The 16681-nt window shown below is 35.5% G+C and overlaps 1 protein-coding gene across 1 annotated transcript in view; it reads right to left on the reverse strand.

Annotated features, from left to right (window-relative positions):
- Window positions 1-1016: 1016 nt before the first annotated feature.
- The window catches only part of LOC133519258 (uncharacterized), a 40751-nt gene continuing 25086 nt past the window's right edge, over window positions 1017-16681 (reverse strand). The window contains exons 14-16 of the mRNA XM_061853255.1: window positions 15004-15350; window positions 11201-11347; window positions 1017-10663 (exon numbers count right to left, since the gene is read on the reverse strand). Of these exons, the coding sequence (XP_061709239.1) occupies window positions 10536-10663; window positions 11201-11347; window positions 15004-15350 (622 nt within the window). The 3' untranslated portion in view covers window positions 1017-10535. The remainder of the gene's footprint in view (window positions 10664-11200; window positions 11348-15003; window positions 15351-16681) is intronic.

Here is a 16681-nt window from a genome sequence, read left to right on the forward strand (position 1 = left end):
TAATTTGGTCGAGTAATACTTTTTTTTAACCAACTAGGTTAAACTATTAGGTTTCAAATGTTAGTTCAAAGAGGTTTTATCACAATAAACATAATTTATAGATTAAATTATCTTGTAAATTATATTAATGACTAAAAAAGACAAGTTTTTTTATCAATTTGATATCCATCCGTCGAATAGAAATACGAAAATATTAGCTTTTTTAAATTTTTTTAATTGGCTTTTTGTCGATTTTGTTCGCGCCTTTGCTTTACGCGCGCATTGGAATCGTGCGTAATAAAAAATAACGCGCCAGCCATTTTCCGTAATTGTCATAAATGTCATATTTGAATAGTTTTGCATGTTTTTAGTTAATAATATTGACGAAAATGTCATTTTCAAGCATTGAAAATGAAGAACACATAAAATTGACGCTGCCAGAAATACTAATAGAGGCAAGAGCCGAAAATGATAGCCTTTTTCCATCAAAATCAGGTGAAAAATAATTGGCGGCATATGAAACTTTTATTCAATGGAAAATCAGCAAATACGCCCAGTTTTTCTTGGAAAACGTGTTGTACTTCAATGAACTGGCGAAAAAGTGCCTACAAGCCCCGCACGCTTTGGTGAAATTATTCGATGTTAAAACTGTAAGCCACCATTTTGAAAATTGTACTTTTACTGTTTTAACAAAAAATGTTTTGTTTTTTCCTCGCAAGTGTGTTGAAAAACGTCGTATGAAACTCGTGTACATTGGTCATTACCCACATCGGCTTTCTTATTGCGCGCTCGCTTACAGCTCGTGCGCACAATATCGCCTCGTGTGTAATGACCAACTTAGCACACTTGTATCATAATGTACTATTTCCGAGCAAAGCTCGGTCGCCCAGATATTACGCAATAAATTGTGTAAGACTTTTTTCCATGTCAATATCCAGGACAGAAAATGAAGGACGTTTGTATGGAGAAGCGTTCGTCCATTATCGACTTATTAATTATTTGCAATTGCTGCAAATGTAGGTAATAAAATTCATAGCAATGTTTATGAAAATAGTTTAATGTAATTATTATTATTATTATTGTATTAACATGTTATGATTAAAGCTTACACTAAAGAGTTGATCTATAAATAAACTACTTTTGGTCAAATAAAGTCCGAATACCCAACGACCACTTGTTCAATGTTCAGCGCTGGAGACTTGGGTTCACATTTGTGAGCTCTTGGGTAGAGGTACATTACGAGGTACACCTGGCTAGGGTTTTTCTTGGGATTAGTCATGTAGTCGTTGTACCACCTATTGTAATGTTAAGCCATTGACATATATATCTAAGGACGGGCCTTACGAACAATAAGAATGGGGCCAGTACAGCGGTGTCACACACACGAATTCGAGCCAATCGTGCAGTTTAACGCCGCAACGTGATTGGTTGATGAGTTCGCACCACGCGCGCGATTGGTCGCAACTAGTTCCGTTAAACTACATGATTGGCTCGAATTCGAGAGTGACACCACTGAACTAGCGCCATTATTAGTGCCCATAAGACCCGTCCTTAGATATATATGTCAATGTGTTAAGCCCGTCACAGACAGAGCGATAATATACCAAAAGATATAACAAGGCATCTTACGACATATTTTACGTACCATTTGATAGAGTCCACACACCAAGCTATGATATATATTTGGGTATCTTATGATATCTTATAGCAAGGCATCTTAAGATACCTTGCGATATATAGCTCGGTATATTTTCGTCTCTCTCACAATGTAAGTGCTAGACAGACATGGACAAATCGAAAAGTCTGTGGGGCAAGTGTGAGCACTTTTTTTTCAAACTAGTATTAAAATTAAACAATAAGTATGGAAGGGAAATGAATATATGTATCAGGTAAAGCATTTATTAAGGTAATAATTAAATCAAGAAAAACCACTAAAATCTTGACACTCCGGAGAAAAATCGCTTTAATTCAATCAGCTCAAAATGCGCGCACTTAGCCCATACTTCGGGTAAGTGTGCGCAGCTAAATGATATTTGTAGTTTTTTTTTATTATTGTAAGCAGACTAATGTTGATAACATTTAGCGAACTTTATTGCGACATAACATAACTTCAAATGTTATACTGAATAAAAGGCTTAAAAACATTACTAACAGGAAAAAAAATCATTTACTTGTAACAACTTTCATCTTGACGACAAATTTTACCTTAACAGTACTGGATTTTAAATATTCTTTTTGTTTGTAAACGAATGATTCCATCTGGATTTTTTTTTGCATAGACTAAGTCTTCACCAACATATCTTAAATTTTTTTACAAATACACTTAGGAGCAAAATTGTCCCAATAGTAGCATAAATATTAGTAGAATGTGGAGAAGTTGATGTCGATCAAGGGGAGGGGCACATGGTTAATACATAACAGTACTCCTTGAAATTTTCTGAAAATCGGCCTAACATATGATGTACTTGGCATTTACGGTTATTTTGTAATTTTGAATCGAAAAGTAGAAAAAAAACACATTTTTATTTTTTCCAATATTTCTAGTTCCTCCTATGAAAACTTCAAATAGGGAACCATATATAATTCTTCTTCTTTTAAAATATGGCTTCCTTCAAATCTATGATGATTTTGCCAATGCCAAGTACATCATGTTAGGCGGATTTGTAGAAAATTTCAAGGAGTACTGTTATGTGTTAATTATGTGCTCTCCCCTTGATCGACATCAACTTCTCCACATTCTGATAATATGCTACTATTGGGACAGTTTTGCTCCTAAGTGTATTACAAACTTCCACCTCTCCATTAGTAAATAAGTTACCCTTACCCCACATGACTCATATAGTGGTTAACGGATATATATGATAAACCCTCCGTTGGTGGGTTGAAGAATGGCAGCTACCGAAAGACGTAAAAAAATTTAGTCATCGCCTCCCGTTTGACACTTTCTCAGATGATAGTTTAGATTCTATTGTGAAATTAGAATATTATCGCTCCACCAGTGACGGGCTTTACCGTTTGAGCCAAACCTTGCGGTAGCGGTAGCTCGGCAACCGTTTGTCAGTTGATTCAATTGGGCCAACGACAGCTGTGGAAATTAAGTAATAACCTGAATTTCCTTTACATGCTTACCACCTTCTAGAAAAACTCGGTGTTCACATCCCTTGTTAGGAAACAAAATATAATATTGACTCAGTATTAAACTTTAACATTACTATAGCCATTAATATTGCCTTAAATGGCTTAAAATTACACTTAATACATCACATAGTTTTTTCCATTCCGTTAACACTTTTTGCCAACAAAATTAGGCCAACCTAAGTTGGCCGCGATTTTAATAACACAGCTGTGCCAGTGTTGTTTTTAAACGTCAATCTTCTATGAAATTATGGCGTTTACTATAAGTATTATATAAGACTTACACAGTTTTTGCTATCAAAATCGCAGCAAACTTAGCTTGGTCTAATTCTAACGGAATAGGAATTGTACAGTCAAGTTCATAAATATATGAGCAAATCCAAGGCTTCAAAAATAAATGAGCATAGAAAAATACATACGCATCTTAACAGATTAACCAATCAAAACTATGTACATATCACCTGTCATATTAATCTGAGCAAGTATCACAATAATATGAGAGCAAAATTTATTTAACCAAGTGAAAGTACACAAATGATTTTTTAAATATTTATAAGCATGTAGTGGTACAAAAATATCTGTACTAACGTTTAACAATTGTATGTGAACACATAAGTTCGTAAATATCTAAACTACCATAATCTAAACAAACATAAGACTTAACAATTTGACAATCATTGAAAAGAGTACCGTACTGTCAAATCATACATTTGTCTCTTTCATTTTAAGTGTCAAGTCATAGAAGTGCCATAAGTGTTTGCTTGCGGCTTCTTACCCATTCTTGCTGGTTTCGATTTATGATCGACTTAAAAGAGGTTGTTATCAACTTTAATGACAAAAAAGAGACAAAAGAGCTGGCAGCTTCCTCGCTCAACGAATAATTGTTGCGATTCAGCGAGGAAATGCTGCCAGTATCTTTGGCACTATGCCCCAGGGGCCCTCTTTAGATATAGATTTTTAGTTTTTAATTAGTTTAAGTTTGTATTGTACCTTTATTCACATTTTACTGTAATTCTTATTAATTGTTAATTGTATTAAATCCTACATCTATTATAACTTTAATGACTGGCCACTTACAATTTAAAAAATGATAATCAGTACCCCTAATGTAAATTTATTCGATAGCGAAACGTGGCGTACGCGTTTGCGTTAAGTCTCATTTTGTATGGGATTTTGAGTTTTCAAAACGTCCCACTTGGCGCGCTGTTTCTAAATTACATACTAAATGAGACTTAACGCAAACGCGTACGTCACGTTTCGAAATCGAATAAATTTACACTAGGGGCTCTGTTCTTGATGTTGATGTTTGCCAAGTTTTATGAATAAAGGGCTTAAAATCTAATGGCGTTATTCATAATCGCGTTACATGCCTGAATTAGCTATGAATCGTTTGTCTTTATCTGTCATTTTGACTTATGTATTTGCAAGAAAGGGATAAAACATAATTTAACTAAATCAGGCTCGAAAAGTTTTATAAATGAAAATTTAAAAATTAAAATTATTTATTTCTATACAGAACACAGAAATATATAATAAGGGGGTTGTTGTAAGAGTATAATAATATATGTATAATAACATATACAAATTGTGATTAATTTGCGCAGCATTGAATATTGAATGAATAATATTTATTCCTATATCAAATATGTACAGAATTCCCGAGCATTTCAAACACGTCATGTCAAAATACAATATAATAACAGAGTAACTTATAATGTCTAAACTTAAGACTAACTTAAGCCTATTATATATTTTGATAGGTAGGCCGTAAGAACCAGGTGATATATTTATTCAGTTTTAATCCGATATTTATGAACTTCTACGTGTTCACATAAAATTGTAAAATGTTAGTACAGATATTTTTTGTGTCACTACATGCTTATAAATATTTGGAAAAAACTTTTGCGTAGGTATTTGTGTACTTTCACTTGGTTAAATAATTTTGAAAAATATTTGTACAGTACATATTTGTCAGTTTTCAGTTGCTTACATATTATTGTGATACTTGCTTAGATTAATATGACAGGTGATATGTGTACATATTTTTGACTGGTTAATCTGTTCATATGCATATGTACCTTTCTATGCTCATTTATTTTTGAAGCCTTGGATTTGCTCATATATTTATTTATTTATTTATTTAATCTTTATTGCACAATACATGAAGGTACAAATGGCGGACTTAATGCCTTAAGGCATTCTCTACCAGTCAACCAATTTATGAACTCGACTGTACAGTCTACTGCAGAGAAATACGAATTCTATTGCGTCTTAGACATGTGTATGCAAGGGGAGTCATAAACGAAACAGTTCCTTATTCAAAATAATTAAAATGCAATAAATTGTTTCTGGTGATATCTCATATAAACCCATTAAACGACATCATGCCAATAGGATAGGTATAATTAAATTAACACGTGTAACAAATCTGTAGAATATTTGTCAAACAATACGATTTAACTTCATTATTCCGGTCGTACAAAATACAAGGAAAACAATAATAAATAATCGACAAGTCCAAAAATCAGCTGTTCTGCGACTATAATACGCAATATTTTTTGCGTGTCAGTTTCTAAATTCAGTTAAATGCCACTTATTTCATAAACTCAATATTTAAATCTTTCATAAAATAAAATATGTACTTGTACTGTTCAAATATATTAAATATTAATCATTTAAAACTGGTTTCCAACCCCAGTCAGTTGATTAGTTTGCTATCGCATGGGATTACATAGTACATCGTTACATTGTACAGCCAGCATCAAAAGTAGCGTCTCAGGTTAAGCATCAAAAGTATCCACCAATCACTAATAGCTTTACAAAAAAATACGCGAGTCTCGTGGAACACTCGGTTGGAACGGTTAAGAAAGGGTCGTGACGGAAAACTTACACATTTTTTCGCATAAACCCATCCGCCCAGTCTATACCATGCGATAAGGAAATTCGCTCCAAAAAGAGATATTGATCCATATTTGGAGCAAACTGTTGCAGATACTTTTGAACGCGAACTGTCGAAGTATCGCTATTCGGAAAAGTATTCGAGTGTGGTAGATACTTGGTGCGTTGTTTCAAACGCTGTTATTGATGCTGCCTATATGACCAATAGAGGATATACAAGGTGGCCAAAAAATATGTTAATTCCAATCATTCCCGTTGCCAGGGAGATTTTGGGCTTATACTGAGCAACTTATTTACTATGGGACCAACCCCGAAATCGCGAAAACATTTCTTGGCTGTTTCATACATTTTAGCTGGTCCATTTTCTATGAGAGGGTACTTTTTTTTTCGCGATTTCGGGGATGGTCCTCAAACCCAAACCCAAAACCTCCCTGGCAACGGGAATGCACATTTCTTTTGCCCACCTTGTATAAGGTGCTAACCAATTAGTTACCAATATTGTTACAGCTGATAGTACTCGGCTCGCGGAGTATATTTAAGTATGAAATATTATAGGTTTCATGATGTTTTTTTGGGGAAAATTGAAAAACGAATTTGTTACGTAAAACACCCAGTTACTGGGATAATTAAATGAGACCTCATTGATAAATCAAATGACACGTTGATTATGAAATTTCTTATTTTTAAATATAGCCTCCATTAAACCTAGCAGTAGCGTTTAAGTATGACGTCGATCGGTAGTTGTTTGCAGTAAAGAGATAGCTGGACTTTACTAAAAGCCAGGATTGCCGGATGTTGATTAAGACTAGTTTTTCATTTGCTGTATACTTCCACGATAGTTCACTGCATAATATTATACTTTAAACAACATTAATGAGCAAAACAAAAAAAAAATATTCTCGAGATGTCTTCACCATCTGGAATCTCCACGACAATCATTATGAAATTTAAGACAAACAATATTGTTGATATGACAGAAAGTGTTAAACATCTTGTCAGTTTGCACATGATGCTTATTTTTAGATAAATTAATTATTTATTTTTTAAGTGAGGTAAATAAACACAAAAAATGATATGGATGGCTTTCTGAATTTATATTTCATGTTAATAGATTTAATGTAAAGTACCATCTCTTTAAATATCGGTAACTAATTTGTTTGCAGCTTATTACATTAACATTTGTTTAGAACATGACTCATCATAGCGTAAGGCATCAATCAGAGACCAAGGCCTCACACGTGAGCGGGCCCGTCGCTGGCGATCCAGTTTCTATCAAAAATCATTATCCCTAGTGGCTTCGCTGTCTAGAGCGGTTATAATTTGCACCGATCAGTCATAAAACTTTATCTTTACGAATACAAACAATGACATTATAAATAGGTTATACACATACAACATTAGGAGCACAAAAAATACTTCCATATTTATTTCATCTCTGTCATAATCGTCGTTAATCATAAGATTTTCTCTTTCGGTGTACGAGCTCGTTAGCACGTACTCATTTCTCGTTTGCCTAATGGCGACTAAAGACAATTTATACATGGTATTATAAGTACAGGTTATGGCGTTTAATACAAAGAGACAAAAGAGCGCTAAAGTATATAAATAACTAACTAACCATCATCAGGTGATCCGTCTGCTCGTTTGCCTCCTGAATCATAAAAAAAAACTAGTTATGATACTTTTCATCCCACTTGCTCGTAAACGGTACTATTGTATGCCAGCATACTGAGATGGAATGAGCTATATTAATTATAGTATGCACACGGGCGGTAAGATGTTTTTATTTAATTTCATTATGCCCATGAACATATTTTTTTAATCATGTCTCTAATTCATACGAACCAAGTTGATATAAATGAGTTTACTTTTAAAATACAGACATTTATAATTTATAATTTTTTTGTTTGAAATATTTCATTTGATACATTTAATAGAATAATAGCCATTCAAAATATTTTTTACACATTTTTCAATCGTGGCTGAATGTCAGATGGAGCTGTGCCTTCGATGCCTAACCTGGCATAATAAAAATGATAAAATGGCGGACGAACGTTTGAAATGTCACCGTATTTAAGAATTATTTCGCTTAATTTTTTTTAAACCACAAATGTGATGAAATACATTGTGTGTGCCACGGGCGGTACGAGATTACGAACTCGTGTTAATCTTCGGCTTCGGGCTTAATTAACACTTGTTCGTAAATTCTTGTTTACCGCCCTTAATACACAATGTACTATTGTGTGTCGTGTCTGAATTAATATTAATACGTTATGCAAATGAAACCTTCACCAACCACTCACTCAGAATCATTCTGATGCATGGTTCTTTAGATTAAATATTTAATTTGATTAACTATATGAACTGAAAAGTTTGTACCAAATTGTTGAACCAGGAAAACTTAGTAATTAAAATATAGAAAAATAAGTGACATCAAGATTGTTTAGCTAGCTTTAACATTCATCGGTGCAAATTATATTTATTCAAGTATACCATCGCAAGTAAAGCCAGTCGCGCTAAACCCGCTTCGCGCACCCGCACAAGGCAGCGGAGGCACTTCCACAAACTGAAAGTTCATTAGGTTGGGGAACGACTACTTAACTTATCCTAATTCCTAATGCGGCTATGGCCTGTACAAAAATATGCAGCAACGACGAACAACTATAGTGAGATTTTTCTAACATCACATATTTGACACATGACAGCACCCATATAATGTAAATATGTATGATCCATTCACATAATTAAAAACAAAACCACGCAATTATAATATGTCTTTCGTTTCCACTTAAACTACACTCACTTTTTGAATGTAATTATGCTTATAGTTATTTTTTTCACATCGTATATCTGAAGTATTTAACAATAATAAATCACTGCACAAACGTTTACGTCCTAAGGGTCTTTTTTTTTAAAACCAGCGTTGTGGTCAAATCATTTTTTTCGATTCGGGTAACATATTCGTAAGTTAAAGATAATCGATAAAATCGATATATTTATAACCTACAGAAAATACAAAAATAAGGTATTATAACTAAGAAAACATTAACTTAAACAAATACTTTTAAAAATCCATTATAATAATAGATCTTTACCGTACGATTTGCAAAAAATGTCGATTTCTGAGCGGATCAAATTTGACGTCAAAATCATTCGTTTGTCAAATGTCAAATGCGCAGTCTGTCGAAGTTTCTCCGCCTTACTGTGCGCATATTCCGTTTCTTTTCGTATTTTTCACCTGGCTTTATTTTTGGATTCTTCTCTTTCACATCTGGTTACCTTGGCTCGTATTTTTGGACTTTGACTTAGCTTGTATTTGAATTTAGTTGACTTTGGATCTAAAAATGCCTGATTTTGCTAATACTAAGTAGTCACTAGCAGTATAATTTGCATGTATGACTGCTGTGCAGGTTCCTAATATTGATTTTTATATAGGTAATCGATTCGATCTCACAAATCGTAACTGTAATCGATCCGATTGCTGGATTTGACATATTATGTTGTCTTAGCCACATCACTTCAAACATCAAATGTCATGTGTCAAATATGTGATGTTAGAAAAATCTCACTATACTTCACTTCATCCACTGGGTGATATCATTTATGATACAGAATTTATCTTTATTAATATTCACAGGTAACCTTTGTGTTGTCTGCTGCCTTATGTTGGTTAATTCAGCGCCTGTTACAGACTAACTAAATCATTTAGGTGCCGACAATTCAGCTGGTTGGTATAACTAAAAGCACTTCGCTTTGCATTTGATGCACATCATTTATTTTAACCTATCGTTTCTAATTCCTACAAATACGACAAGACCATGACCAAGTGGTGAGCAGAGTTACAATTTTCGATGAGCCATTTTATATAATAATATTATTTTTACACTGACACATCGCTGTCTTGCAAATTAATCCTTGGCCGTAATCATTTGACCTTTTTAATACTCGTACAGCCGGTCTATGATGTCGTTCGGTTCTAGTTCCGTGGGTGCACCGCCGCCTGTCTCCGTTGCACTACTCTGGCAGTGACTAGCCCGTTCGACAATGTCATCACTTTTAGTATTGTTAATGGCAAACAACGTAAATGTTTATACTATCCTTTTCGTTATAGTGCGCCTTTACCTCTTTAAACCGATTGAGGGTCACATTAACGTTATGATTCCTATAGGATTTCAATTAAATTTCGCTAGACTGATTCGTTTGACCCAACACTGACCGAAACGAAAACGATACAAAATTAAGGTTATTCCCATTGTTACCACCAAGTTCTAACCAGTGGTAACTACTGGGATTTTTTACAACTTTTATTAGTAAAAAAAATCCCAGTAGTTACCAGTAGAAACAACTTTGTGGTAGAACCCAAAATTAATAGTGTCCTGTCATTAAATGGAAAACACGAGCAACAACCGCCACTGGTGGTGTAGCCGCGTCGCCAAACCCGCTAGTGCGCATTTCCGCCTCGGCTAGCCCGCGCGGACGGCGGCGGAGGCGGCGGGGGCCGCGGGGGCCACGGGCGGCGCGTGTTAGGTGACGATGCCGAGCTCCTCCATGGCGTCAAGGTCGCGCGAGATCATCACCAGCGCCTGCTTGGCGCGCGGGCAAAACTCCGGCGACTCGTCGTCCTCGAGCGACGCGTCTTGGGACTCTAGCTCTGGGAACCAAAATAATCAAACGATACATATTTTGGGCAGACCAACATATAGCAACTTCTCGGGACTAATGATTCACAAAAAGTTCCCTATAGCGTTATACTTATTATATACATAATAAACCGCGGCCAGGAGCATATATCGTCAGTCATCTCCTCACGGCTGATTCTTTGTCAGATGATAGTTTAGATGCTATCATGAATGAAGCAAATAGTCAGCCGGTTGTATCGCGGTGAAAGACTATCAGTTGATGACATGAACATGTAAAAAATACGCGTCTTACCACTTTATGTCCGCAAAGTATGAGTAATATGTAAATTGCGTAATATTATAGCTAAAATGATAATGATAAGCTTTCTGTTTGATATACAAATTGCTATCTTTTTACGCGTACATGAGATAGCATTCAGGTAAAAAAGGTGAATAGAGTTCGAAAATAAATTATTAATAATCTATAATAAATCGGTATAATCCATATAATCGATAATTACAGTATTTTCATGAGTGTTGACCGTATACATTTGGTCAGCATAGGTTACCTGCGACTTGCGCCTCGATGGAGTCGAGCCGCTGGTCGAGCAGCGCGTGGCAGCGCTGGATGTGGCGCAGCAGGCGCGCTCGGCACGCGCTGTTCTCGATGGCGGCCTCGGGCTGCGGCGCGCGTACCCGCGCCCTGCTCTCGTGCTCTGAATATAAACGACCTCTAATGTTACGTCTGTATGATGATGACTTTACAAGCCCGTAGTCAAATAAAAAACAATACTTTCAGAGCTTGTTTTCCGAGTAGGTACTCAACTACAGTCCCTATTTCGATTACTAAACGCACACATATTTACTAGTTGAAATCGTTCGTTTACAATAAACGAATGTTAAAATTATGATTTCGAATCATGAAATTATATTCCACAAAACAATGAAGTTGCTATCTTCTTGTGTAGCATGAATGTCACTGCTACGACAAGTTTCAATATGCTCCATCTTGAAACTTTAGTTCGCAAGTCATAAAAAGTATGCTTAAATTAATTAGTGGCAATTACTTGTCACAAACCTTTAATAGTACATTGTGCAATGAGGGGGGTAAGTGAAATTTTGGATACGACTAGGGTGGTAATTCCCTACAGCCGCAGGCTGGAGGGAATTAAAGACCCGAGTTTGCAATATGCTTACCCCCGGAGTTACACACAATGTTTTTCATCACACTTGCGAAGAAAAAACTAAATTAAAGCGAAATAATTCTTAAATACGGTGACATATCAAACATTCGTCCGCCATTTTGTAATTTCTTGGCAAGTGAGGCTTCGAAGGCACAGACCTATTCGGCATTCAGCCACTTTTGAAAATTATGTAAAAATATTTTAATCGGCTGTCAAATTAATCAAATTAAATAATTTTAAACATAAACTAAAATATTAAATTATAAACGTCAGTATTTTAAAAGTGAAACTCTTTTATGCTAGGTACTTGGTTTGTATCAATTCGTGGAGGAGTGTCGATGTTGTCGGACGACGCGAAGCGGAGTCCGATAAAGAAGACGTATCCACGAATTGCTGTTCCTGCCGAGGCTTATATAGTGCTTTTCTCCAAACATGCCAGGAAATCAGGTAAATTAATCATAATTTTCAACACACTTGTTCAAAACGCTGTATTAATTCCACCGATTTTTTGCTCATAATCCTAGATATAAAACACGCGTGCTTTTTCAGTATATTATAACACTCGTGCTTTTTCATTATATTATCCGACTAAGTTGACAAGGTAACTGATTGCTAATAATATGCATGGAATCAGAGCCTTCTTAATTTGGTCGAGTAATAAGTCTTTTTATCAACAAGGTTTCATATGTTAGTTCAAAGAAGTTTTATTACACCAAATATCATTTATAGATTAAATTATCTCGTAAATTACAGTAATGAATAAACATAACATTTTGTCGATTTAATCTCCATCCGTCGAATAGAAATACGAAAATATTAGCTTTTTACAAAAAAAAAAAATTGGCTTTCGATTTCGTTCGCGCCTTTGCCTTGCGCGCGCATTGGAATCGTGCGTAAAAAAAAATAACGCGCCAGCCTTTTTCCGTATTTGTCATTAAATTGGAATAGCTTTGCATGTTTTTAGTTTATATATTGAAGAAAATTTCATTTTCAAGCATTGAAAATGAGGAACACATAAAATTTACGCTGCTAGTAATACTAATAAAGGCAAGAGCCGAGAACGATAGCCTTTTACCATCAAAATCGGGTGAAAAATAATTGGCGGCATGTGAAACTTTTATTCAATGGAAAATCAGCAAAAACGCCCAGTCTTTCTTGGAAAACGTGTTGCTAGCTTACTTCAATGAACTGGCGAATAATAAGTACCTACAAGCCCAGCTCGCTTTGGTGCAATTATTCGATGCTAAAACTGTAAGCCAACATTTATAAAATTGTACTTTTACTATTTTGACAAAAAAAAAAACTAACTTCTAAGTTTTGTTTTTTCCTCGCAAGTGTGTTGAAAAACGTCGTATGAAACGCATGTGCATTGGTCATTAGTCATTACCAGTGATCGGTTATTTGGATTCTCCCTCGCGGGATATCAAGTAGAAAAGTTAATATAGATACGACAGTTTCCCGCGATACCGAACAAACCGTACAAAAATAAAACAATTTAAATTATCTCTTAAGGATTTTTTTACTCTTACATGGCAACCAGTTGAGACAAAAACTTCTATTCTTTTCCTAATCTCAACATTTTATTTAAACCAAAATATATTAAAACCTCCACAAAGTATTAGCTTATATATTTGTCATGATGGAAAAAATACTTCAAAATCTTGACATTGACATTTCATTATTTTCTCTGGATTTCACTTCTTATTATTTGCATCTAAGGATTGCATAAATAAATAGGTATTATCTGTATAATTTATACTATAATATTAGGTCACAGGTTATCGTATAAGTGCAAATACATAGATCTTATAGCTCAAAGGCGATCCAATAAATAAGTATCCACGTTAAGTTCGCACGCTATGATTTATGGTTCAATTTTCATTTCATCGACTTGTTTCATGGACTCTGGGATTATCTTTTACGACAACTGTGGCTTACTCTAATTGAACTTTTGATTCGCGTATGATTGGAATATTCTCGGAAAGTACTAGACCGTAAGGCAGTATTACATACTAGTTGACATGCCGCGAAAACCTAAGGATGAAACTATTCTAAGTTGGATCGAGCCTCACGTTGACTTGATGTATGAGTCGACTAAGCAATCAATCTATTGTTCAAAATGTGAAGTAACCATCGGATGTACGAGTAAAAATGTTGTTAAAAACACGTTGAAAGTGGCCAGCACAGAGGATTACAACAGAAGAAAGAAAATTTTTACTTTGATCTAGTCCAGTTCTTAATTCTTTGCAACATTCCGTGGCAGCAAATGGAAAATCCGGCTTTTAAATCTTTCTTTGAAAAGTACATATGCTGTAAATGTGGTGATAGTATTAAGTTACCCGGTGAATCTATTATAAGAAGAACGTATTTGGATAAGTTTTACAAAGAAAAGTTAAGTGTTATACACGGTGACGTTGCAGACGAAAAATTATGGATATCGCTTGACGAAACAACGGACTTTCTTGGGTACTAGTCTATCAGCTACTTAGATGTTTAAAAGTGTAATAAAATAAATACATTGTATTTTTCTGCCTCTTCTAACAACTTCTAACAACATAAAGCCCGGATTCCCGGGGCATATCCATACTAACATAATGATTGAGGTCGTTCACCCCATGTCGAATCCAAAAAACCGATCACTGGTCATTACCCACATCGGCTTATTGCGCGCTCGCTATATCGCCTCGTGTGTAATGACCAACTTAGCACACTTGTATCATAATGTACTATTAAACATGAACCAGCACTCAAATCGAACCTTCACATCAAAAACAATTTCCCTCTTTAATTATTTCGCACGATCATACACGTCGGTCCTACACGACTATCCTATTGCTTGAAATGATACTGAGCTGGTCGTGTAGACGTGTAGACGTAGTCCGCAGCTATATTAATTGGATGTATGCGTTTTCCTTAGTAGATACATGTTTAAAAAAAAAAAGAAAATACAGTAATAACTTTCTCGTCCGCTAAAACACGACAATAATAGGTTGATTTTTTTAATTTCAGTTTGACTATAACGAAGAACTTCCCGTACTATTTGTGCTACAATAAGGTGAACATTTCCGAGCATATTGGATAAAATGTTATTTACTTTTTTGCGCTGAATTTAGCGTGTCTCTCCAGACTTACAGCACAGCCTTCTAGGAAAGCCAAATTAATATTTAAAAATGTATTTGTAAGGTTACCATGCACAGATTTAGCCAGCTTCTCTAGTTCGGATTCACTGATGGGCAGCTCCAGAGACGCCACGCTGGGACTCGACAGCAACCCGCTAAGTAAGGCCTGAGGTCCTATTTGATTATCTTTTTCCATTGGGCTATGTTTTTCCTCGGGTTCATCAGCAGAAGGAGTCTTCATATCTATGGCCATTTCTTTTAAATCCTCCGCTTTAATAGGCAAGTTCTCTTTTCCCAAATTATTGATGATCACATTCAGGTCTGAATACTCTGAGTTTAGTTTTTCTTGGGCGAAGGATAATTCAACAGATTCCCAATCTCTGGCCCACAGGTACAATTTCGGATGGTTCTTTGTCCTGTGGAAGAAAAATCATTTTAAACTAATTAGCTATTGTAAAATTTTGAAGTGCCGTAGGTTCACGGAGCGGAGTTTTAGAAAAATCGTGCCGCTTTTTTTAGATAGCAATACGGTTGCCAAAAATCTTGTGGATCTTTAAGGACTTCAGCTATTCGAATCCTGATTTTTTTGACTGTCGCTCGATAGAAATAAATCATGAACATAGGTCTAAAACACAATTAATTTTTTTTTTTTTAATTAGATACTTATTTATTTTTTTTTCAAGAATTCACTAATATTTTATTCAATATAAAAACACAATATAAATTAAAACTAAAATATTACTAAATTAAATCTAAAATAAAACTAAAATAAAAATCTAAAAATGGCCCCTGCGGCATAGTACCGAAGACGCTGGCAGCATTTCCTCGCTGGATCGTTAGACTGATGCGTTGAGCGAGGAAGCTGCCAGCTCTTTGATCTCCTGTGGCGTCTCTGAGTCTCTTAGACAGATCTTTGAAGAGACTCAGAGCGCCAGGGCCCCACGGACCAAGGGTCTCGACACCGAATGGAATAAAATTGTACTCGGTGCCGATACCCCTGTATTTTCCTACCTTGGCGTTCTCCGCCGCCTCTGCCGCTGTCGCTGCCCTCACGGAAGTTCGGTGGAGATGTGACGGGGCTAGTGTGTCTACACACGTTGCATCCCACACCAGCACCCGTCCCATACTCCACGGAATCAAGGAATTTAAAATTTTGCGAACCATTGCGCGACCGAATTCCCTTGAAGCGTTTTATTTTTGTAGTCCCATCAAATCAATATCATAATAACCAGTACTCTTATTCGATCAAATTGACGCTCAAGCAAAAATATTGATCTCCAGACAACAATGTCAACAATACATTACTAACGTTATTCACGGGCGTTATATGTTAACTCTTCCTGTCCAGCGAACGTAAAAAGCATAGATATCTAATGACGTGTCACGCGTTGGGCACGCGCCGTTGTGAAACATTTACATAGTCATATTTAAATCTTCTTCTTCCTTGCGTTGTCTCGGCATTTTGCCACTTTTTAATAATTATTATTATTTTGTACGTTTTTTTTATATTTAACTTTTATATTCATATTATAAATAATCTAACCTAAGATTTTAAACGAATAAAGGAAATAATAATAATAAGCCCCCAGGGCAGCTTGTGGCGACCTGAATGGGAAGTGACGGGTTATTCCCACTAGTTACCACCAAGCTGTTACCAGTGGTAACTACTGGGAATTTTTTTCCCACCTTTTACCACTGGTAACTACTGGGAAAATATATTCTCACTAGTTACCACAAACTTGGTTAC

Source organism: Cydia pomonella, chromosome 1 (assembly GCF_033807575.1).
Source record: "Cydia pomonella isolate Wapato2018A chromosome 1, ilCydPomo1, whole genome shotgun sequence".
Taxonomy (NCBI): Eukaryota; Metazoa; Arthropoda; class Insecta; order Lepidoptera; family Tortricidae; genus Cydia; species Cydia pomonella.